At 50.6% G+C, this 26,204-nt stretch overlaps 1 protein-coding gene across 4 annotated transcripts in view; it reads right to left on the reverse strand.

Annotated features, from left to right (window-relative positions):
- The window catches only part of SLC35F5 (solute carrier family 35 member F5), a 134,819-nt gene extending 112,018 nt beyond the window's left edge, over positions 1 to 22,801 (reverse strand). For 2 of the 4 annotated variants that reach the window (XM_069732543.1, XM_069732544.1), the window contains exons 1-2: positions 22,706 to 22,801; positions 15,988 to 16,132 (exon numbers count right to left, since the gene is read on the reverse strand). In XM_069732543.1, coding sequence (XP_069588644.1) covers positions 15,988 to 16,104 — 117 coding nt within the window. In that variant the 5' untranslated portion in view covers positions 16,105 to 16,132; positions 22,706 to 22,801. The remainder of the gene's footprint in view (positions 1 to 15,987; positions 16,133 to 22,705) is intronic. The other 2 variants (XM_069732542.1, XM_069732545.1) reach the window with 2 other exon arrangements.
- Positions 22,802 to 26,204: the final 3,403 nt, after the last annotated feature.

Raw genomic sequence — 26,204 nt, forward strand, 5'->3', positions numbered from 1 at the left:
CGTGTTAGTCTCCTGATGATGCAGTTAAGTGGCCATGCTAAGCGAGAAGTCACAGCATGGGCAGCTGATCTGAAAGGCACTGTTGAACGCATATTTGCTGGATTAAAAGCTACATTTGAAACCACTGCCAGCAGCAAAGCTAAAGTACGATTCTTTAATTGCAAACAAAAAGCTAATGAGGGCGTGAGAGACTTTGCCTTAAACCTGCAGGAAGCCCTTAAATCACTTACACTGGCTGAACCCATTTTTAATACCGGAGCGGATAAACTGCTAAGAGATCAATTTATTGAGGGACTCTACACCCCTTCTCACCGGGGGCATGTGAGCATGCTTGTTTTTAAGAACCCTGAATTGACATTTGCCCAATTAAAGGAGAGCGTTATACGTCTCCAGCTGGCAGAGGCACCTCGGGATCAGGAGCCTGCGCAACTCATGGCAGAGGCTCCTCAACAACATGGAGTACCAGTGACATCAGCTATGTCCGGAGCCATTGCTAAGCCCCTGGGGCCCAGTACTAATGAGGCTCTTCAACATAAGCTTGACTCTTTAACTGATGTTGTTGCTTCAATGGCTAAAACCATGCAGGAGATGAGAGGACCCAAGATGGAGTTGTCAAACCGTAGGGAAGGTGTTCCATGGATGAGACCCCGGAGATACCCGACATGGAGAGGACGACCCCGCGACCGCTACCAACCGGATGGACAGCCCATTTGCCGCCGTTGCCAGCAGCCAGGCCACTTTGCACGAGATTGTGATTTAAACGGGAATCCCCTGGGAATGCGGGCCGCGTCGCAGGAATGAACTTTCAAGGCCCAACACCCTGGCACGACAGGTACATCGGAGGACGACCCATTATCCCTATCGTGCTGGACGGAATTCCCCTCAACGCTTTGCTGGACACAGGTTCCCAGATTTCATCTATACCGTATATCCTTTATAAGAGGTACTGGGCTGATGCAGATATTGATAAAGGGCCCTCTGATATTGAACTAGATATATGGGCCAGTAATGGTAAGTTGGTACCGAAACTAGGATTCAGGGAGATGACCATAAAGATTGGTAAAGTAGAATTGAAGAAACAGGGTATAATTGTTGTTGATGTTGACCGGCGGAACTGTGAACCAACTGTATTGATAGGAATGAATGTGTTAGAGAACTGCTTTTCCGAAGTCATTTCTGTCTTACAGCAAATTGCTGAAACTGCCCAATCCTGCCAGCAGAGAGTTCTCCGGAGGGAAATAAAAGTATTGATGTTAAGGCAACAGGTAGAAGTTGCAGGTGGAGAAATCGGCAGTGTGAGGGTAAGTGATCCAACGTCTATTGTAATCCCACCAAAAACAGAAATGCTGGTATGGTGTAGAGCAGCCATTGGTACTAAGGGACGAGATTATCAAGCCTTAATAGAACCAGTGTACACCGACAGCAGGCCCACTATACTCACAGCACGAGGGGTAGTCGAGGTACACTGGGGACGAGTGCCGGTACGACTTTTGAACTGTGGAGAGGCAGAGGTCACTTTACCAAGGTATGCTACAGTGGCAAAGCTATATACTGTTGACAACAATGCCATCACAACCATTGAGCCCTTAGAACCAACCTGTCAGATGGAAGTCAACGGCTCAGATGGAGAATTGGAGGATTGGTGCCAACAGCTACACGTGGGCATAAATTCAACACCTACCCATCAAAAACAAGGGGTGTATAGGCTAGTGACGGAATATGAACAAGTCTTCAGTAAACACCCATTGGACTTCGGACGGATAGAAGGGGTAGAACACACAATCCCCACCGGTGACCATCCCCCAATAAAAGAAAGATATAGACCCATACCGCCCGCTCACTATCAGTGTGCAAAAGATATGCTGAGGTAGATGAAACAGGCCGGGGTAATAAGAGACAGCTGTAGCCCCTGGGCGGCCCCTCTAGTGATTGTCAAAAAAAAGGACGGAACCATGAGAATGTGCGTAGACTACCGGAAGATTAATAACATCACCCATAAAGACGCCTACCCCTTGCCTAGGATAGAAGAGTCCTTAACTGCTTTGAAATCTGCTAATTATTTTTCCACCTTAGACTTAACAAGCGGGTATTGGCAAGTCCCTGTGGCTGAGAGAGATAAGGAAAAGACAGCATTCACCACACCAATGGGTCTATGTGAATTTAATCGCATGCCGTTCGGACTCTGCAACGCATCCGGTACCTTCCAGCGGCTGATGGAATGCTGCCTCGGACACAAGAACTTCGAGACCGTCCTCCTGTACCTAGATGATGTGATCGTCTACTCAAAGACTTACGAACAACACTTAATAGACCTGGCAGAAGTGTTCGAAGCCTTATCCAGGTATGGCATGAAAGTCAAGCCATCCAAATGTCACCTTCTCAAGCCAAAGGTACAGTACCTGGGACATATCGTGAGTTCGGAGGGAGTAGCACCAGATCCCGAGAAAATAAGCGCCATAAGGGATTGGCCAAGACCTACCAGCGCAAAAGAAGTGAGGCAATTCCTGGGATTGGTGGGTTACTATCGCAGATTTATAAAAGGATTTACCAAGTTGGCAGCACCCTTGCAAGACGCCTTGGTAGGGCAGACGAAGAAACCTTCAAACCAAAACCCTCCTTTCCAGTGGAACGACGAAAGGGAAGTCTCCTTTGAACAACTAAAGAAGGCACTAACCGGAGAAGAGGTTCTGGCATACCCAGATTACCATCAACCTTTCATCCTCTACACCGATGCCAGTAATGTGGGACTAGGAGCGGTGCTGTCACAAAAGCAAGAAGGTCGGGAGAAAGTCATCGCCTTTGCAAGTAGAAAGCTCCGGCCTACTGAAAGAAATCCAGAAAATTATAGCTCCTTCAAATTGGAACTACTGGCAGTAGTTTGGGCTGTGACTGAACGTTTCAAACACTATCTGGCCGCTGCAGAATTTATTGTCTATACTGACAACAATCCGTTGACCCATCTTGACACAGCCAAATTAGGTGCGTTAGAACAGCGATGGATAGCCCGGTTATCTAATTACAACTTCATAATCAAGTATCGAGCAGGTCGCAAGAATGGAAATGCCGATGCCCTATCCCGGATGCCACACTTGAGAGATGTAGAAGAAGAAACGGGGGAGCTTGAAGAAATTGAACTACCAGCCTTCCATCATCCCAAGGCGAAACATCATCAGTCAAGTACCTATCAGAAACAACAAGAGGTGAATTTTAATCCGTTAGCACACCATAGATGGACTGACACCCAAGACAGCAATCCGGCTGTGAAGTTGGTGAAGGAACTGTTAACTGAGCAAAGTGCATATCCCGATGAGGATGCCCCAGAAGAGACGCATCAACTCTGGAAAGAGAGAGGCAAAATGTTCCTGTATCAAGGGAAGCTCTGTAGAAGGTACACCAATCCGAAAACACATGAATTGGTTTGGCAGATTATCGTGCCTAAACAAGATGTGAAGATGGTCCTCGAAGCTTACCATAATGGTGCTGGTCACTTCGGTTGGAAAAAGTTAGAAGTACTTCTAAGAGAAAGATTTTATTGGGTCGGGATGAGAAAATCAATCGAACAGTGGTGCAGAAATTGTGGCCCGTGCAACCTCAGAAGAAACGATCAAAAGAACCAAAGAGCACCACTGCAGCCCATAATCACCAAACAACCACTCGAACTTGTAGCCATAGACCACGTGAAGTTGATACCAAGCCGGTCCGGCTATGTCTATGCCTTGACCATCGTGGACCATTATTCACGCTTTTTGGTAGTAGTACCCGTAAAAGATCTGACAGCAAAAACAGCAGCCAAAGCGTTCCAAACGTACTTTTGTAGACCCCATGGATATCCGGAACAGGTTCTCACCGACCAAGGTACAGCCTTTGAATCAGAGATCTTCAGAGAATTCTGTAATATGTATGGTTGCAAAAAGATCCGGACGACGGCCTATCATCCACAAACAAACGGCTTATGCGAGAAGATGAACCATATTGTAATAGACCTACTAAAGACTTTACCTGAGACAGAAAGGAATCAATGGCCAGAGAAATTGCCTGACTTGGTGGATCTGTATAATCATGTCCCGGTGAGCTCCACCAACTGCACCACAGCTTACCTTATGCGTGCAAGACCCGGCCAATTACCAATCGATCTAGAAATGGGAATTCTGAAACCAGACGCAGAAGTTCAAGACTCCAATTGAGATATCATACGGCAAAAGCAGTATCGCCAAGTGCAAGAGAGTGTGGAAAGAAGCCTTCAGCAAACTAGAGAAAGACAAGAGCGAACTTTCAACCAGAATGCTCTAGCGACCCCATTAAGACCGGGTGACCAAGTGCTCAAGAGAAATCGTCGAACCAATAAACTGGACAATCAGTGGGAAGCCGTACCCTACACAGTTTTACCAACAAGAGTGGATAATCCTAAAATGTGTCTCATTAGCAAAAACGGAGGCTTAACATCTGTACTAGTGTCAAGAGACAATCTTAAATTATGTCCGGAAGCATTGAAAGAGCCAGACGTTGTCCAGCCAGAACCAGAAGTTATTCAACCCATACAGGTTCAACCAGTAAAGGAAAAAGAAGAGGAAGTGTATCACACCTGTATAGGAGACTTTCCCAAAACCCTACTAACATACCATGGTGCAGTAGTGGTTCCCATGGTGGCCTTTTATCCAACACCGAACCCAATACCAGAAGTCCCAAGACAGGAAGAGGCTGACCCCGTACTACAGGAGGTTCCAGGCCAGGAAGAACAGATTCCTGAAAAGAGTAATCCCATTCACGGTGGACTTGCCAACTCCATAGTTATGGAATTATCTTTAGCAGAGCGGGCAGATACTACATCCGCAGTAGACAGTAGTACTCCACATGAAGAGATACCGCTATTACGTAGATCACAGCGTAGTACCCAGGGTCAATTACCGGCCAGGTATGCAGATTACCAACTATAAAGCTCATAATGTGAATTGTATATATGTTATGCCGTATATAGTTAAACATAAAATGTAGTATAGTCATTGTTATCAGTCTGCAACGTTTAAGCCCAGTACCTACAGAGACTTGTCTGTATGAACTTCTTGCATATTCTTGAACTTGTTATCAGCCCGGAGGCACTAAATCAAAGCTCCGGAAAGACTGCTTTTTGAACTTTGCTTTTTGCTCTTTTTGAACTTTCTTTAGACTTTATATTGGTAACTCCGTTGGAAAAATGGAACTAAATTCCTGGACACAAAGTGCAGTGCCTTTCCTAGTACCTTCAAGGATAGAACTGTATTAATGGACACTATTTGAAGTGACTTTTTACAGAACTCTATTTTTGTTTCCTTGAGTGGTTTTTGTAACTTTTCATTTTTAAGACTCTGTACATATTAATTGTTATTTCAAAATGTTATCGTCCCACAGTCCCGGAGTACTGTTCTTAACTAAGGGGGAATGTGGCACCCCTAGGGGTATTTGCCACAAAACTAGTTACTGACAGTAAATACAAATACTGAAATAGCAAGACTGCACTACCACCTCCGGCCAGAAGGGGGAGCTCCAGAGACTCCCCTTGATCCATTCTGGTCTGAGAGAAGAACTGGCAGTTGGGCTAAGGAGCTGAAAGTGAGAGGTCATACAGCTGAATTTCTAACAGCCCTATGACGGTTTCCAGGCCCAAATCACCGGCCTGAGGAGAAGAGGGACAGAGAAAAAGGACATTGTGAGAACCGGGTAGCATTAATCACTACCCAGAACAGGCGCAAAGACGGATACCGGATCCGTGGTTGTATTCATTACATATAATACAGCAACCGGAAAAACGTGAGGTGATATCAGCTTCACTAGGGTCGGATGCAGCAACAGACACAGAGTTCAGCGGTACTCCCAGAGGGGGTAAACCGATAAAAGGACTCGGGTTGCCCGTCGAACCAGGACCCGGAGGGGACAGATTGGGCCGGCAGCCAGTTCACATACAGCAGCAGGGCCACATAGAAACTGCGTACAATAAGAGGCGAAGACCCCGGCAGGGTCAAAGTAACTCAGAGTTCCCATACAGACTCCGGTGACAGGATTGGTTGTAAATCCCTTTATGTTGAAGTAAACTGGTTAAACGTTTCAGTGCCTCAGTCTTTCATTTGGACAATAGCTATCTATCCAGGATCAGGATCATCACCGCTGAGAGAACCTGCTGCTGATCAAGTAAGTGACTGTTCCCTCATGATACCCCTTACACTGTGCATTGCCTGAGGCCACAGCACCGGGTCAAGCCACCCGTGACATCCCGCTTAAGAGACAGACCCCATTGGTCCGGTGCTGGGTATCCCGGTCTCCTGGGCATCACAGTAACATAGTTAGTAAGGCCGAAAAAAGACATTTGTCCATCCAGTTCAGCCTATATTCCATCATAATAAATCCCCAGATCTACGTCCTTCTACAGAACCTAATTGTATGATACAATATTGTTCTGCTCCAGGAAGACATCCAGGCCTCTCTTGAACCCCTCGACTGAGTTCGCCATCACCACCTCCTCAGGCAAGCAATTCCAGATTCTCACTGCCCTAACAGTAAAGAATCCTCTTCTATGTTGGTGGAAAAACCTTCTCTCCTCCAGACGCAAAGAATGCCCCCTTGTGCCCGTCACCTTCCTTGGTATAAACAGATCCTCAGCGAGATATTTGTATTGTCCCCTTATATACTTATACATGGTTATTAGATCGCCCCTCAGTCGTCTTTTTTCTAGACTAAATAATCCTAATTTCGCTAATCTATCTGGGTATTGTAGTTCTCCCATCCCCTTTATTAATTTTGTTGCCCTCCTTTGTACTCTCTCTAGTTCCATTATATCCTTCCTGAGCACCGGTGCCCAAAACTGGACACAGTACTCCATGTGCGGTCTAACTAGGGATTTGTACAGAGGCAGTATAATGCTCTCATCATGTGTATCCAGACCTCTTTTAATGCACCCCATGATCCTGTTTGCCTTGGCAGCTGCTGCCTGGCACTGGCTGCTCCAGGTAAGTTTATCATTAACTAGGATCCCCAAGTCCTTCTCCCTGTCAGATTTACCCAGTGGTTTCCCGTTCAGTGTGTAATGGTGATATTGATTCCCTCTTCCCATGTGTATAACCTTACATTTATCATTGTTAAACCTCATCTGCCACCTTTCAGCCCAAGTTTCCAACTTATCCAGATCCATCTGTAGCAGAATACTATCTTCTCTTGTATTAACTGCTTTACATAGTTTTGTATCATCTGCAAATATCGATATTTTACTGTGTAAACCTTCTACCAGATCATTAATGAATATGTTGAAGAGAACAGGTCCCAATACTGACCCCTGCGGTACCCCACTGGTCACAGCGACCCAGTTAGAGACTATACCATTTATAACCACCCTCTGCTTTCTATCACTAAGCCAGTTACTAACCCATTTACACACATTTTCCCCCAGACCAAGCATTCTCATTTTGTGTATCAACCTCTTGTGCGGCACGGTATCAAACGCTTTGGAAAAATCGAGATATACCACGTCCAATGACTCACCGTGGTCCAGCCTATAGCTTACCTCTTCATAAAAACTGATTAGATTGGTTTGACAGGAGCGATTTCTCATAAACCCATGCTGATATGGAGTTAAACAGTTATTCTCATTGAGATAATCCAGAATAACATCCCTCAGAAACCCTTCAAATATTTTACCAACAATAGAGGTTAGACTTACTGGCCTATAATTTCCAGGTTCACTTTTAGAGCCCTTTTTGAATATTGGCACCACATTTGCTATGCGCCAGTCCTGCGGAACAGACCCTGTCGCTATAGAGTCCCTAAAAATAAGAAAAAATGGTTTATCTATTACATTACTTAGTTCTCTTAGTACTCGTGGGTGTATGCCATCCGGACCCGGAGATTTATCTATTTTAATCTTATTTAGCCGGTTTCGCACCTCTTCTTGGGTTAGATTGGTGACCCTTAATATAGGGTTTTCATTGTTTCTTGGGATTTCACCTAGCATTTCATTTTCCACCGTGAATACCGTGGAGAAGAAGGTGTTTAATATGTTAGCTTTTTCCTCGTCATCTACAACCATTCTTTCCTCACTATTTTTTAAGGGGCCTACATTTTCAGTTTTTATTCTTTTACTATTGATATAGTTGAAGAACAGTTTGGGATTAGTTTTACTCTCCTTAGCAATGTGCTTCTCTGTTTCCTTTTTGGCAGCTTTAATTAGTTTTTTAGATAAAGTATTTTTCTCCCTATAGTTTTTTAGAGCTTCAATGGTGCCATCCTGCTTTAGTAGTGCAAATGCTTTCTTTTTACTGTTAATTGCCTGTCTTACTTCTTTGTTTAGCCACATTGGGTTTTTCCTATTTCTAGTCCTTTTATTCCCACAAGGTATAAACCGCTTACACTGCCTATTTAGGATGTTCTTAAACATTTCCCATTTATTATCTGTATTCTTATTTCTGAGGATATTGTCCCAGTCTACCAGATTAAGGGCATCTCTAAGCTGGTCAAACTTTGCCTTCCTAAAGTTCAGTGTTTTTGTGACTCCCTGACAAGTCCCCCTAGTGAAAGACAGGTGAAACTGTACAATATTGTGGTCGCTATTTCCTAGATGCCCAACCACCTGCAGATTTGTTATTCTGTCAGGTCTATTAGATAGTATTAGGTCTAAAAGTGCTGCTCCTCTGGTTGGATTCTGCACCAATTGTGAAAGATAATTTTTCTTGGTTATTAGCAGAAACCTGTTGTCTTTATGGGTTTCACAGGTTTCTGTTTCCCAGTTAATATCCGGGTAGTTAAAGTCCCCCATAACCAGGACCTCATTATGGGTTGCAGCTTCATCTATCTGCTTTAGAAGTAGACTTTCCATGGTTTCTGTTATATTTGGGGGTTTGTAACAGACCCCAATGAGAATTTTGTTACCATTTTTCCCTCCATGAATTTCGACCCATATGGACTCGACATCCTCATTTCCTTCGCTAATATCCTCCCTTAAAGTGGACTTTAGACAAGACTTTACATAGAGACAAACCCCTCCTCCTCTCCGATTTTTACGATCCTTTCTAAACAGACTGTAACCCTGTAAGTTAACTGCCCAGTCATAGCTTTCATCTAACCATGTCTCGGTTATTCCCACTATGTCAAAGTTACCTGTAGATATTTCTGCTTCTAGTTCTTCCATCTTGTTTGTCAGGCTTCTGGCGTTTGCGAGCATGCAGTTTAGAGGATTTTGTTTTGTTTTAATCTCCTCGCTGTGGATTGTTTTAGAAATGTTCTTACCTCCCTTCTGAGTATGTTTTCCTGGATCTTCTTTGTTCAAGTCTAATGTTTTTCTTCCCGTCATCTACACCTGCACAGATGGTAGAACGGGTGATGATGGATCGGTTTGTCCATTCCCTCCCGAGGCCTATACAGTCTTGGGTTGCCCAGGGTGATCCCCAGAATGCCGACGAGCTGATCGGATTGGTTGAGAGATACCAAGGGTTGGAAGGCTCCTTCGAGAGGCAGCCCATGCTGTACTGGGGGTCCCAGAAGGGAATTGAGTCCCAAAAAGGGGTGGGGCGTCCAAGGTCACAAAGGGCGGGGGAGGTGGTACCCAAGGTCCCTACGGGTGATATTATTTGCTGGAGGTGCCACAAGCCAGGACATATAGCTGCTCGTTGTTCCCAGACCACTGAGCAGATGGACTGCAGCATGGGACGCCGTAGTTCATACTATGCGTATCCAGCCTGCAGTGTGAACTCTCTGCCCAACGAGGGACCTCAAGCGTGTCCCGTAAAGGTGAACGGTCGAGCGGTAACGGCGCTGTTAGACTCGGGGAGCTTAGTGACCCTGGTGAGCGCCACTTTTCCTTTTCACCTGCTCCCGGGAAAGACGGTCGGAGTGCGATGCATACATGGTGATGCAAAGGACTATCATATGGCCAGGCTGGACATTGAAACGGCGTGTGGCCGTTCAGGACTTGTTCATATACTCGGCGTCGTTCAGGACTTGTTGCAACCTATAATTATTGGCCGGGATTTCTGTTTGTTTTGGGATTTGTGGGGAAAAGGTTCTGAGCTCCCTAGCAAGAGTAGGGAACCAATGAACCCTGGAAGAGTGTCGCCACACCCAGAGACAGACCGGTTTCCTTTTTGTGTTCTGGTTGGGGATGAGGAGGAAGTGTCCCCAACATCTGACATTCTGGAGTTAAAGGTAACCGGTGAAAAGTTTGGGACTGCCCAACAGAGGGATCCCACTCTGAGGGAAGCCTTTAATAATGTCACAGTTATTAACGGGGTGGTACAGGAGCCGGGGGCAGACAAGATTTCCCCATTTTCTGATGAGTGGGGAGTTGTTGTACCGGGTCACGAAAATAAGGGAGGAGTTGGTAGAGCAGTTGGTAGTGCCGGGTCCATATAGACGGAAGGTGTTGGACATCGCCCATTCACACATCTTGGGTGGACACCTAGGGGTGGAAAAAACGCAGGAACGGGTTGTGCAGAGGTTCTATTGGCCTGGGTGTCACCGGAAAATAGTGAACTATTGCAGGTCCTGCCCTACATGTCAGCTAACTGCCCCCACTCCTCATTTCCGGAACCCCCTTGTGCCATTGCCCATTATTGAGGGGCCGTTTGAGAGAACTGCCATGGACTTGGTCAGTTGGTCGGTCCCTTAGTTAAATCAGCCCAGGGCCATCAGTATATATTAGTCATCCTGGACTATGCCACACGCTATCCTGAGGCAATTCCCTTGAGAAATTCATCCTCGAAGAGTATAGCCCGCGAGTTGGTCCATGTGTTTTCCCGGACAGGTCTGCCTAACGAGATCCTGACTGACCAGGGGACACCTTTCATGAGCAAGGTGATAAGGGAGTTATGTAAAGTCCTGAAAATCTCCCATTTGAGGACCTCGGTGTACCATACCCAGTCAGATGGCCTTGTTGAGAGATTTAACAAGACACTGAAGAGCATGCTGAGAAAAGCTATAGAGAAAGCCGGTAGAGACTGGGATTGTCTCTTACCATATCTGATGTTTTCCATTCATGAAGTTCCACAGGCCTCCACAGGGTTCTCACCGTTTGAGCTTCTATATGGCCGACATCCGCGAGGACTCCTGGATATAGCCAAGGAAACCTGGGAGGCCGAAGTCACACCCCACAGAAGCGTCATTGAGCATGTGGCCCTGATGCAGCAGAGGATTGCAAAGATGATGCCTGTCGTGAAAGAACACCTCCTCCAGGCACAAGAAGCTCAGGCTAGGGTCTACAACTGGTCTGCAAGAGTTAGGCAGTTCAATCCGGGAGACAGAGTTCTTGTGTTAGTTCCGATGGTGGAAAGCAAGTTCTTGGCCAAATGGCAAGGGCCATATGAGGTCGTCGAGAAACTTGGTGAGGTAAATTATAAAATTCACCAACCAGGAAGACGGAAACCATTCCAAGTTTACCATGTCAACCTCATCAAGCCATGGCAAGATAGAGAGCCGGCAGTAACTCCATCTTTGTTAAGCAACTCAGAAGGTGAGGTTGGAGCGGTTACTATAGTGGAGACGCTATCGAAGACCCAGAAACAGCAGTGCCGGGAGTTACTCCAGAAAAACAGGGACCTGTTTTCAGAGTTGCCAGGATACACGAAGGTCATAGAGCACGAGGTCCTAACAGAGCCACATGTGCGGGTGAACGTGAATCCCTATCGTATTCCTGAGGCTCGTCGAGAAGTAATCTCCAAGGAGGTGGAGCGTATGTTGTCTCCAAGTTCGACACTTATCCCATGCCCCGCATTGATGAGCTCATCGAAAAGGCTTGGGTACGCCAGATATATAACCACCTTGGATTTGACGAAGGGGTATTGGCAGATCCCCATGGCACAGGAAGCCAAGGAGAAGACGGCGTTTTCTACACCAGATGGATGCTTCCAGTATGTCCGGGTGCCGTTTGGCCTACAGGGGGCTCCGGCGACCTTCCAGAGGGCTATGGATAGAGTCCTTGCACCCCATAAGCCATACGCTGCTGCCTTCCTGGATATCGTCATCTTTAGCCCGGACTGGGAGAGTCATCTGGAAAAAGTCCAAGCTGTGTTTGATGCTTTAAGAGAGGCGGGGTTTACAATAAACCCGAAGAAGTGTGTCTTGGGTAAGGAAGAAGCTAAGTACCTAGGCTATGTAGTGGGTCGTGGAGAAATAAAGCCTCAAATCAGGAAAGTGGAGGCAATCCAAACATGGCCAAAACCACTCTCCAAAAAGCAAGTTAAAGCCTTTCTGGGAATCGTGGGATATTAAAGGAGATTCATCCCGAACGTCGCCACAGTGGCTGCGCCTCTGACCGATCTGCTAAAGGGGACAAAATCAGTGATGGTTAAATGGTCCGAAGAGACAGAATCAGCCTTCCAAGAATTGAAAGGGGCTCTATGTAAGCAACCCGTTCTGATGGCCCCAGATTTCAAGAAAGAATTTATTCTTCAGACAGATGCCTCAGATGTTGGGGTAGGAGCAGTCCTTTCCCAAGAGCTACATGGGGACGAACATCCTATTCTCTGAGTAGAAAGCTGTCATCATCTAAGAAGAACTACTCAGTCGTAGAGAAGGAGTGTTTGGCCATAAAGTGGGCGGTGGACACGTTACGGTACTATCTGCTGGGACATAAATTCAGACTAATATCCGACCATGCCCCACTTAAGTGGATGAGGGAAACAAAAGGTAGAAATGCTAGGGTCACCCGTTGGTTTTTAGCCATGCAGGACTTCAGTTTCCATGTGGAACATAGGGCCAGAAAGCTGCACGGTAATGTGGATGCCCTATCAAGAATCCCTTGTTTAGTGGGAGAAAGCGCCAAGCCCCACGGCTTTAGGCAGAGGGGGGAGGTATGCAGCATGGCTAAAGGGTGTGTAGTCAACTGGAGGTATGTGTCACATAAGTGGCTTGTCGCTGTGATGTAGCCCGGTGTGTTTTCTTTATTTTACATAACCATGTATATATGTGTTTCAGGACCTATGGTGATGTCAGACCACATGTCTAATCATGTGATGGGATACTGGGTGTGGTTAGCTCTATATATGACAGGCTAATGCTTTACACAGCAGATATGTGTGAAAGTGAGACCCTCCTGAGTGTGTTAAGGCTCCAGAACTGAGCCTGAAGGACTGGATACTTGCTTTACTTTCCTGAGCCAAAGGCTATTTGTTTTATGTTATTTTCTGCCATGTGGTTTATGAAGCAATAAACCCTATGAACTTTTAAAGGAACGTGCCTTCTGAGTATCATCCCTCGCACCTGAGTGAGTGAAATCCCTACACAGGTCGCATCCTATACATACAGGTAGGCAGAGACCCGTCACTCCCAGACAGCGGGCGAGGAGCAGCCACCTGAACGACTAGTATCCTGTACACCTCGGTCCCCCGATGGCTGCTCCTCACCCGCTGCTCTGCAGTGACAGGTCGCATCCTATAATATAGGTAGGCAGAGACCAGTCACTCCCAAACAGCGGGCGAGGAGCAGCCACCTGAACGACTAGTCTCCTGTGCACCTCGGTCCCCCGATGGCTGCTCCTCACCCGCTGCTCTGCAGTGACAGGTCGTGTCCTATAATACAGGTAGGCAGAGACCCATCACTCCCAGACAGCGGGCAAGGAGCAGCCACCTGAACGACTAGTCTCCTGTGCACCTCGGTCCTCCGATGGCCGCTCCTCACCCGCTGCCCTGGAGTGACAGGTCACATCCTATACATACAGGTAGGCAGAGACCCGTCACTCCCAGACAGCAGGCGAGGAGCGGCCACCTGATCGACTAGTCTCCTGTGCACCTCGGTCCCCCGATGGCTGCTCCTCACCCGCTGCTCTGGAGTGACAGGTTGCATCCCATAATCTAGGTAGGCAGAGAACCGTCACTCCTGGGCATTACATGGGCATTTAGTTTGAGAATTGGGACGTTTTCACACCAGCCCCTTATGAGAAATGACTCCGATGACATTATAAGTCAATCTGAGGACATGACTTGAATTCTGAATTTTTATTGATCACAAATAGTTTATTTATTGTGAGAAATGAGAAGTCAAAGTAAATTCACCTTGCTGCATGTTCCACCATGTTCAGGAAGGATTTCCAAGCTACTTGTGATCTTGTACACAAATCCCTGCCTTCCAGATCTCCGGATCCAGCAATAGGTTTCCCCCATTACGGTTGAGCAGCTTTAGGTTTTCCTAATAGCAGCCATTACAGAAGTTGTATGTGCACATTTGTTGTTTACCTGGGGTCTATATACATAGCACCAGCGTCATACATTTACAGCAGACCTCCGTCTGAGGCATTAAGGGGATTCTGGATCTTCAAAATGGGGGCAACAAATCCACAAGGATACAATCGACGGCTGCATTAAGGCATCACCTCTATTGCTGCCCTACGGTGCTTGTCTCAGGGTCACATCATGAGATTTTTGGCTGTATTGGACTTTGTATTTAGCAGAATATGAAGCTCCTTGTGCGAAAATTCATAAATGAGAACAATGGGTTAAGCACCGCCTGTCTTCCCGGAGTCATCAAACATCTCACCAGACTTTTTATGTAATGTTCTCATTGGTTGTTTTACACTATAAAAATTGTATGACTCTGAAACTGCGGATCCGCTGCGACTAAGAGCACAGACATGCGAAACGCGTTGGAGAACATACGAGCCTGTTCTGCAGCTCACTATACGAGGACAATACAGCTGGACACACCTCGTCCGGTGGAGAGCGCTCATCTGTACGAGCCTGTTCTGCAGAATACTATATGAGGACAATACAGCAGGACACACCTCGTCCGGTGGAGAGCGCTCATCTGTACGAGCCTGTTCTGCAGAATACTATATGAGGACAATACAGCAGGACACACCTCGTCCGGTGGAGAGCGCTCATCTGTATGAGCCTGTTCTGCAGCTTACTATACGTGCACAATACAGCTGGACACACCTCGTCCGGTGGATAGCGCTCATCTGTACGAGCCTGTTCTGCAGCTTACTATACGAGGACAATACAGCTGGACACACCTCGTCTGGTGGAGAGCGCTCATCTGTACGAGCCTGTTCTGCAGCTTACTATACGAGGACAATACAGCAGGACACACCTCGTCTGGTGGAGAGCGCTCATCTGTACGAGCCTGTTCTGCAGCTTACTATACGAGGACAATACAGCTGGACACACCTCGTCTGGTGGAGAGCGCTCATCTGTACGAGCCTGTTCTGCAGCTTACTATACGAGGACAATACAGCTGGACACACCTCGTCCGGTGGATAGCGCTCATCTGTACGAGCCTGTTCTGCAGAATACTATACGAGGACAATACAGCTGGACACACCTCGTCTGGTGGAGAGCGCTCATCTGTACGAGCCTGTTCTGCAGCTTACTATACGAGGACAATACAGCAGGACACACCTCGTCTGGTGGAGAGCGCTCATCTGTACGAGCATGTTCTGCAGCTTACTATACGAGGACAATACAGCTGGACACACCTCGTCTGGTGGAGAGCGCTCATCTGTACGAGCCTGTTCTGCAGCTTACTATACGAGGACAATACAGCTGGACACACCTCGTCTGGTGGAGAGCGCTCATCTGTACGAGCCTGTTCTGCAGCTTACTATACGAGGACAATACAGCTGGACACACCTCGTCTGGTGGAGAGCGCTCATCTGTACGAGCTTGTTCTGCAGCTTACTATACGAGGACAATACAGCTGGAAACACCTCGTCTGGTGGAGAGCGCTCATCTGTACGAGCTTGTTCTGCAGCTTACTATACGAGGACAATACAGCTGGACACACCGCGCCATCTCCTTCTCGCTGGCTGTTCAGGGAGCGCTCATCTGTACGAGCCTACAAGATGTCCACTGCCCACCGCTCCCCTGTGCACAGGACATATTCCAGCAGGTGGATGATGGACAAGTCTGGAGATGATGGCATTATACATACAGGAGGGGCTGCGGCCAGGAGGGTCCCTGTGATGGTGAACTCTGGGCACGTATCAGAGCATGTGGAAAGGAGACGTATATAAAAGGAGAACAACATTGTCTTATGACTCACAGATGTCAGCTCTGACGAAGCCACCCAGATAACGTCCACCAGTAACAGGACCAGTATCCCCAGTACAAGGCGTCGGCGCGACAAACTGGAGCTTGTGGTAGAAACCGCGCAGTTCATAATGTTAGCCACGGCAACAAGATACTGTCTGGAAAAGAGGAAACACTCAGTCACTGCCCCATCACCATGATATGTTGTGTTACCCCCACCCCACGCGTGCATACACATCAGGTGTAGACATCCTAAGCCACAGATATAGGCACCTGTACACACACGGCATCGGGATAGAGTTACACATCCCTGACCAAACAATAGTTGCTGTTGTTCTTATCGGAATGTGAACATTGTAGAATCAGAACGAAAGGCGCAAAACTATGAAAGAGGCCCAGAATATGCGACACCGAAGACTCCAGCCCCGTTACTCCGATGACGGCTTTACACCGCTACTCTCTCTGAAGCTTCATCAGCTCTTTACCTGGAAATGAACAGGTCGCCTTGTTAAGAGGTCATTAGTAGATCCCCCAACCTCAGAAAGGATTAGTGCCCATCAAGTCTTTTGCAAAGACAGTGTTGGTGAACAGCTCTATACAGGGCTGGGCCTATTCCACTTCTAAGGCAGAATACAGTAAGAAGCAATCAACTAAGAGAAGCCTCAGTCCACCATTACTGCAAGACATAAAGGTCAGTCATCTGGAAAACTGCTAGAACCTTGAAGGCATCCACCAATACAGTTATGAAAACCATCAATCCCTATGACAAACTGTCTCTCATGAGGACCACACCAGGAAAGGAAAAGCCAAAAATGATCCTTGCTGAAGAGTTTAAGTTCATCAAAGTTATGTTATGTTTGTGTGTGTGTAGCCCATTCACTATCCCCATCTATCCCCCACCCCCTGAAGATGGCTGGACCATGATTGTAAATACATCATTGTAAATACACACCTGTACTTTGTATCTCCCCCACCTCATTGTAGATTGTAAGCTCTCACCAGCAGGGTCGTCTTATTTTGCTTTAATTATTGTATTGTTAACGTTGTTACTTATGACTTTTGTGTTTGAAACTGTTAAACTGTAAAGCGCTGCGGAATATGTTGGCGCTATATAAATAAAGATTATTATTATTATATTATTATCAGTTACCAGCCTCAGGAACCACAATCTGACAGCACCCCAGATAACACATGTCACAAATGATCCACAGACATATCCCAAGCAACTGTCCAGAGGAAACTGCGAAAAGTACCCTTCATGGCTGAACTGCTGCAAAAACGCAGCTACTGAGGACAACAAACAAGAAAAAGAGACTTGTATGGCCCGAGCAACACAAGGACTAGACATTAGATCAGTGGAAATCAGTACTGTGCTCTGAAGAGTCAGGATTTGAAATGGTTGGTACCAACTTGACCATTATAGAGAACCACAGGGGTCAGTATTGGGCCCCTTTCTTTTTTAACGTATTTATTATTGACATATCAAAAAAACTGATCGGCACTTCCAAACAGAAAAAGACAAGTATGAACATATGCAAGCTGAGAGAGCCACTTAATATAACTAGCAAATCAAAGCTGCAATCTGAAACGCTATGTTATGCAAACATTGAATATATGAAACTGTACCTGCATTACTGTTGCAGAAAATAAGTAAAAAATAAGTTAAGAAATGAAGATACTGATCGCATAAATTAGCCAATTCATGTGAGCCCAACAACCACCCCTTTGCTCGAACCCTAATCTAAGGCTGGATTCTAAGAAGTGAGACGATGGATTCTTTACTGTACAGTGAGACGATGGATTCTTTACTGTACGAGCAGCGGGACTTTGTATTCTTCCGTGAGAAACTCTCCCCTTTTGAGAAAGCATCTACACGAAACGCGCATCAGGGGGTGTCACGATTCACACCGCGACCGTCACCCCCACGTCACGGATCAGGGTGACTTTAGGCCAACAGACGCCTATCACAAGTGCAGGGGGGCTTATCTTAGTTATCCCTCCACTGCTACAATGTGATGAAAAACACACACAAGGCTATTGACCTCTTAGTTTACAGCAGGGGCTTATTTTAGTTATCCCACTGCTCTTCAATATACCACGAACTGCAGGGATTTATGTATATCCCACTTACAGTTCTACTTGAAACCTGCAGCTCTCTGGCGCCCCCCTTACTCTCAGGTCAGATTAGGTACTGCGCCTAGGGTAATTAGTCGCCAGAAAGGCTGCCTGCTATATACTGGCTATTGAGCACGCTGCAACGAGGCGATATAACTACTTCCGCTCAGGCAGAAACAATAATTATCAACGCAGCAGTCGCTACAACGACTCCCAAAGGCACAGAACAAAGGTATGCTGCCACCAGCTTCTATTAAACGGGTCCGAAGCTAACCCAAAACAGTAGCATAATTCCCTTCAGAAGACTTAGGGTACGTTTTAGAACAGGAAAACGAATCTAGTATTTTAAATATTTTACTCCATTAAAGATTAAGGCAGTGTTTATAAAAAGGTATAAAAGATGTTACAATATGAGACAATTAAAAATATGTACAAGGTAATTATAAAAATAACAGGGTTTAAATAAGAAATCAACACTTACATGTGTTCAGATCATGGCAGGCAGAACCAAGCTAGTGGGCGGAGCTCCCAAATGTCCCAATGCATCAGGACTGGCAGTACGAGCTCCTCAAGTCAGACTCAGACAGACTCTGAAGGCTGGGTAAAGTGGAGTCACTTAAATAACCACAGCCTTGTGACATCACTAACAGGGCTAGTTTCCTCAGACCCTCCTATCTCTTCAGTCTTACCAAATTGCACACAAGTTTGTCTAATGCCTGTATCTCCGCTACAGAACATGTCAGAATTATAACACACCCAGCATTCATCTTGTATTAACATTGGCGTTCTAATGAAACCAAATTTGGGCTTGATGCGATGCATAGTTCCAGAGAAATCCATACTCTGTCCCTGTTGGAACTAGAAACCCGCGTTTACCGTGGCGGATAGATCCGCCGATGGACGTTAACAATATGTACTTTTTATTTTCCTAGCCTAAATCGTTGGCCCAATATCTTGCAATATTAGGACAAAGAGCCTCACGTTTTAAAAGGGAGATCGGACCAGTTTCAGCTGGTACAACTGTCTATGCATCTATACTGATCGTAAAAATTCCTTTGGGAGGGGCATGAGGGGTTTGGGAGCTGAAAGTCATGAATTTCCAGCAAGAAGCAATAAAAGCTCTTCTACACCAATTGAAAAGAAAAGCTAAACCCTGAAGTAAAGGGGGGGTCAACGCCCACGGTATGGTGCTAACAGGCAAGAGAAACTAAACTTATTATATACATTTTCCTCACAGGGGGCAAGCAAGGAGGCGCAGGGACTGTGCCAGCCATTATGGGTGAGCAGGACTAATTGATCAATTATATGTATTATGGTGTGGGTGATCCAGCCATTGATTTTGCTGATCATAGGGATTTATTTGTATTTCTATACCACCCCTGGTTACTTATGAGTCCTTGCCTATCTCCTTTGCTGTACCAGTGTGTCTCTACACTTACACTCCTCTTTTTTGCCAATATGTATGGCTTTTACTATTTGTATTGACTTAATAAACTGCTTACATTTTATTCATTTTGTGGTGGTCTATGTACTCCAATTCTTTTAGTGTTTCTAATTCTATACACCGCATTAATGCATTTCTTTCGGGAGCGAGACCGTTGTTCTCCTCGGCCGTGGTATTCTGGATTGCTGGTTGTGACTCTGCAATTAAAATTACCAGGAGGTCCGGACGCCTTTCTTGATAACTATAGGTTGCGGGCGCGGATTCTGTGATGGACGTGGATCCGGAGATCTCGTCTGATCGCCATGTGTGGAGTTGGGAGGAATTTTCCCCTAATATGGAGCCATTAGTGTTGGCCCCAGGGGGTTTTCCGTCCTCTGGATCCGTATGTTCAGCTACTGGATAGACCTGATGGACTTATAGCTACTTTGAAACAAAAACTATGAACCCGCCATGTCTGTGAGCTGTAGAAAAGGAGAGCGGATGGTTTCTCTTTGTGTGGTGCCCCTGATGAATCATGGAGGGAAGATGTGATGGTGGAGGCTCTGCTGGTGACCCTGGGGTCGTTTATTCTAAATCCCAAGCACATTACACAGCATAGGTAACAGAGTTCTGCAGAGCCATGTCAGATCCTCTGGTGGGCACCTAGTGCCTCCATCATTTGTACTGAAACAGGACAGTGACCAACACACGGCCAGGGCATATAAGGGCGAAATGATCGAGAAGGCTGGACGGACGCTGAGTCAGAGGACACGGCCTCACCATCACCGACCTGAACCAGTGGAAACGGTCTGAGAGAGAGGAAAGCAGACGATCAGCTCTGGGAACTGATCAGAGACTGACGGACCCTCCGGGCCACCAGAGACGGGGCCACCAGAGACGGAGCCTCCGGGCCACCAGAGACGGAGCCTCCAGGTCACCAGTCACGGAGCCTCCAGGCCACCAGTCACGGAGCCTCCAGGCCACCAGTCACGGAGCCTCCAGGCCACCAGACACGGAGCCTCCAGGCCACCAGACACGGAGCCTCCAGGCCACCAGAGACGGAGCCTCCAGGCCACTAGTCACGGAGCCTCTTGGCCACCAGAGACGGAGCCTCCAGGCCACCAGAGACGGAGCCTCCAGGCCACCAGTCACGGAGCCTCTTGGCCACCAGAGACGGAGCCTCCAGGCCACCAGTCACGGAGCCTCTTGGCCACCAGAGACGGAGCCTCCAGGCCACCAGTCATGGAGCCTCTTGGCCACCACTGATGAGGGTTGTAAAGCTGTCGTTAGAGGATAGGGGTTGTGAGGAATCTTCGATGACATACAAGTTTCCCGTCTCCGTACGTGGCCATTTGTGGCCTTGCTGCCTTCATTCTCACGGCTCAAGCTGAAGGGCCTCCAGAGGCCGATTTCATTTCTCTTTTGTGCATTCACTTTGCACTTTTGTATCAATCAACAAAAACTATTAACAATTCTGCTGGAAATCTTCCTTCCTTACATTTTTCACATCAGTATTAGAACTATCTGCATTTGTCACCTGTGATTTCTCCTTCCTCTTCTTCCTCGGGCCGCGCACCAGGGAGATTGGGAGCCTCTGTCCTCGAGCCAAACACAAGGGAGATCGGGATCCTCTGTCCTCGGGCCAAGCACCAGGGAGATTGGGAGCCTCTGTCCTCGGGCCAAACACAAGGGAGATCAGGATCCTCTGTCCTCGGGCCGCGCACCAGGGAGATTGGGAGGCTCTGTCCTCGGGCCGCGCACCAGGGCGATTGGGAGCCTCTGTCCTCGGGCCAAACACAAGGGAGATCGGGATCCTCTGTCCTCGGGCCAAACACAAGGGAGATCGGGATCCTCTGTCCTCGGGCCAAGCACCAGGGAGATCGGGAGGCTCTGTCCTCGGGCCGCGCACCAGGGCGATTGGGAGCCTCTGTCCTCGGGCCAAACACAAGGGAGATCGGGATCCTCTGTCCTCGGGCCAAGCACCAGGGAGATCGGGATCCTCTGTCCTCGGGCCAAACACAAGGGAGATCGGGATCCTCTGTCCTCGGGCCACGCACCAGGGAGATCGGGAGCCTCTGTCCTCGGGCCGCGCACCAGGGAGATCGGGATCCTCTGTCCTCGGGCCAAACACAAGGGATATCGGGATCCTCTGTCCTCGGGCCAAACACAAGGGAGATCGGGATCCTCTGTCCTCGGGCCACACACCAGGGAGATCGGGATCCTCTGTTCTCGGGCCAAACACAAGGGAGATCGGGATCCTCTGTCCTCGGGCCAAACACAAGGGAGATCGGGATCCTCTGTCCTCGGGCCAAACACAAGGGAGATCGGGATCCTCTGTCCTCGGGCCGCGCACCAGGGAGATCGGGATCCTCTGTCCTCGGGCCAAACACAAGGGAGATCGGGATCCTCTGTCCTCGGGCCAAACACAAGGGAGATCGGGATCCTCTGTCCTCGGGCCAAACACAAGGGAGATCGGGATCCTCTGTCCTCGGGCCAAACACAAGGGAGATCGGGATCCTCTGTCCTCAGGCCAAACACAAGGGAGATCGGGATCCTCTGTCCTCGGGCCGCGCACCAGGGAGATCGGGATCCTCTGTCCTCGGGCCGCGCACAAGGGAGATCGGGATCCTCTGTCCTCGGGCCAAACACAAGGGAGATCGGGATCCTCTGTCCTCGGGCCGCGCACCAGGGAGATCGGGATCCTCTGTCCTCGGGCCGCGCACCAGGGAGATCGGGATCCTCTGTCCTCGGGCCAAACACAAGGGAGATCGGGATCCTCCGTCCTCGGGCCAAACACAAGGGAGATCGGGATCCTCTGTCCTCGGGCCAAACACAAGGGAGATCGGGATCCTCTGTCCTCGGGCCGCGCACAAGGGAGATCGGGATCCTCTGTCCTCGGGCCAAACACAAGGGAGATCGGGATCCTCTGTCCTCGGGCCGTCCACCTAGCAATGAGAACACAATTAACCGGAAGACGCGCTTCCCCTCGGCTCCGGGGGCTAGAAGGACGGGTTTTAGGGGGTCCTCGTAAGTTGGAGTTCTGGGGGACGGCAGCCACATACGGCCGGAGGGCGGGAACCGGCGGAGCTGCTGTTCGCTGACCGGCAGAGGTGCCTGGTCTAGTGGAGCCACCGCCGGAGGAAGGTTCCCCGGCTACAGGTGCCTGAGCGGCGGCGGCGGCGCTGCTACCTACCCTGTGTCCTCGGCGGGAGAGATCCGGCGCCCCGATGACAGACCGAGCGGGGCGGACACCCTCAACCCGGAAGTGCAGTCTCCCGGCGGCCATGAGTGGAGGTGAGGGGCGGAGAGCTGGAGCAGCCGGAGACCCCCCTGTGTCTGGAGGAGACCCCCCCTGTGTCTGGAGGAGACCCCCCCCTGTGTCTGGAGGAGACCCCCCCCTGTGTCTGGAGGAGACCCCCCCCTGTGTCTGGAGGAGACCCCCCCCTGTGTCTGGAGGAGACCCCACCTGTGTCTGGAGGAGACCCCCCCTGTGTCTGGAGGAGACCCCCCCTGTGTCTGGAGGAGACCCCCCCTGTGTCTGGAGGAGACCCCCCCCTGTGTCTGGAGGAGACCCCCCCCTGTGTCTGGAGGAGACCCCCCTGTGTCTGGAGGAGACCCCCCCCTGTGTCTGGAGGAGACCCCCCCCTGTGTCTGGAGGAGACCCCCCCTGTGTCTGGCGGAGACCCCCCTGTGTCTGGAGGAGACCCCCCCCTGTGTCTGGAGGAGACCCCACCTGTGTCTGGAGGAGACCCCACCTGTGTCTGGAGGAGACCCCACCTGTGTCTGGAGGAGACCCCACCTGTGTCTGGAGGAGACCCCACCTGTGTCTGGAGGAGACCCCACCTGTGTCTGGAGGAGACCCCACCTGTGTCTGGCGGAGACCCCACCTGTGTCTGGCGAAGACCTCACCTGTGTCTGGAGGAGACCTCACCTGTGTCTGGCGAAGACCCCACCTGTGTCTGGAGGAGACCTCACCTGTGTCTGGAGGAGACCCCCCCTGTGTCTGGCGAAGACCTCACCTGTGTCTGGAGGAGACCCCCCCTGTGTCTGGAGGAGACCCCACCTGTGTCTGGCGAAGACCTCACCTGTGTCTGGCGGAGACCTCACCTGTGTCTGGAGGAGACCCCACCTGTGTCTGGAGGAGACCCCACCTGTGTCTGGAGGAGACCCCCCCTGTGCCTGGCGGAGACCTCACCTGTGTCTGGAGGAGACCCCACCTGTGTCTGGAGGAGACCCCACCTGTGTCTGGAGGAGACCCCACCTGCGTCTGGAGGAGACCCCACCTGCGTCTGGAGGAGACCCCACCTGCGTCTGGAGGAGACCCCACCTGTGTCTGGAGGAGACCCCACCTGTGTCTGGAGGAGACCCCACCTGCGTCTGGAGGAGACCCCACCTGCGTCTGGAGGAGACCCCACCTGTGTCTGGAGGAGACCCCCCCTGTGTCTGGCGAAGACCCCCCCCTGTGTCTGGAGGAGACCCCCCCCTGTGTCTGGAGGAGACCCCCCCCTGTGTCTGGAGGAGACCCCCCCCTGTGTCTGGAGGAGACCCCCCTGTGTCTGGAGGAGACCCCCCCCTGTGTCTGGAGGAGACCCCCCCCTGTGTCTGGAGGAGACCCCCCCCTGTGTCTGGCGGAGACCCCCCTGTGTCTGGAGGAGACCCCCCCCTGTGTCTGGAGGAGACCCCACCTGTGTCTGGAGGAGACCCCACCTGTGTCTGGAGGAGACCCCACCTGTGTCTGGAGGAGACCCCACCTGTGTCTGGAGGAGACCCCACCTGTGTCTGGAGGAGACCCCACCTGTGTCTGGAGGAGACCCCACCTGTGTCTGGCGGAGACCCCACCTGTGTCTGGCGAAGACCTCACCTGTGTCTGGAGGAGACCTCACCTGTGTCTGGCGAAGACCCCACCTGTGTCTGGAGGAGACCTCACCTGTGTCTGGAGGAGACCCCCCCTGTGTCTGGCGAAGACCTCACCTGTGTCTGGAGGAGACCCCACCTGTGTCTGGAGGAGACCCCACCTGCGTCTGGAGGAGACCCCACCTGCGTCTGGAGGAGACCCCACCTGCGTCTGGAGGAGACCCCACCTGTGTCTGGAGGAGACCTCACCTGTGTCTGGCGAAGACCCCACCTGTGTCTGGAGGAGACCCCCCCTGTGTCTGGCGGAGACCCCCCCTGTGTCTGGAGGAGACCCCACCTGTGTCTGGCGAAGACCTCACCTGTGTCTGGAGGAGACCCCACCTGTGTCTGGAGGAGACCTCACCTGTGTCTGGAGGAGACCCCACCTGTGTCTGGAGGAGACCCCACCTGCGTCTGGAGGAGACCCCACCTGCGTCTGGAGGAGACCCCACCTGCGTCTGGAGGAGACCCCACCTGCGTCTGGAGGAGACCCCACCTGTGTCTGGAGGAGACCTCACCTGTGTCTGGCGAAGACCCCACCTGTGTCTGGAGGAGACCTCACCTGTGTCTGGAGGAGACCCCCCTGTGTCTGGAGGAGACCTCACCTGTGTCTGGAGGAGACCTCACCTGTGTCTGGAGGAGACCCCCCCTGTGTCTGGCGGAGACCCCCCTGTGTCTGGAGGAGACCTCACCCGTGTCTGGCGGAGACCTCACCCGTGTCTGGCGGAGACCCCACCCGTGTCTGGCGGAGACCCCACCCGTGTCTGGCGGAGACCCCACCCGTGTCTGGCGGAGACCCCACCCGTGTCTGGCGGAGACCCCACCCGTGTCTGGCGGAGACCCCACCCGTGTCTGGCGGAGACCCCACCCGTGTCTGGCGGAGACCCCACCCGTGTCTGGCGGAGACCCCACCCGTGTCTGGCGGAGACCCCACCCGTGTCTGGCGGAGACCCCACCCGTGTCTGGCGGAGACCCCACCCGTGTCTGGCGGAGACCCCACCCGTGTCTGGCGGAGACCCCACCCGTGTCTGGCGGAGACCCCACCCGTGTCTGGCGGAGACCCCACCCGTGTCTGGCGGAGACCCCACCCGTGTCTGGCGGAGACCCCACCCGTGTCTGGCGGAGACCCCACCCGTGTCTGGCGGAGACCCCACCCGTGTCTGGCGGAGACCCCACCCGTGTCTGGCGGAGACCCCACCCGTGTCTGGCGGAGACCCCACCCGTGTCTGGCGGAGACCCCACCCGTGTCTGGCGGAGACCCCACCCGTGTCTGGCGGAGACCCCACCCGTGTCTGGCGGAGACCTCACCCGTGTCTGGCGGAGACCCCCCCCGTGTCTGGCGGAGACCTCCCCGTGTCTGGCGGAGACCCCCCCGTGTCTGGCGGAGACCCCCCCCCCGTGTCTGGCGGAGACCCCCCCGTGTCTGGCGGAGACCCCCCCCCGTGTCTGGCGGAGACCCCCCCCCCGTGTCTGGCGGAGACCCCCCCCCGTGTCTGGCGGAGACCCCCCCTGTGTCTGGCGGAGACCCCCCCTGTGTCTGGCGGAGACCCCCCCTGTGTCTGGCGGAGACCCCCCCTGTGTCTGGCGGAGACCCCTGGCGGAGACCCCACCTGTGTCTGGCGGAGACCTCACCTGTGTCTGGCGGAGACCCCTGGCGGAGACCCCACCTGTGTCTGGCGGAGACCTCACCTGTGTCTGGCGGAGACCTCACCCGTGTCTGGCGGAGACCTCACCCGGGTCTGGCGGAGACCTCACCCGCGTCTGGCGGAGACCCCACCCGCGTCTGGCGGAGAGCCCAC

Source organism: Ranitomeya imitator, chromosome 7 (assembly GCF_032444005.1).
Source record: "Ranitomeya imitator isolate aRanImi1 chromosome 7, aRanImi1.pri, whole genome shotgun sequence".
Lineage (NCBI taxonomy): Eukaryota > Metazoa > Chordata > Amphibia > Anura > Dendrobatidae > Ranitomeya > Ranitomeya imitator.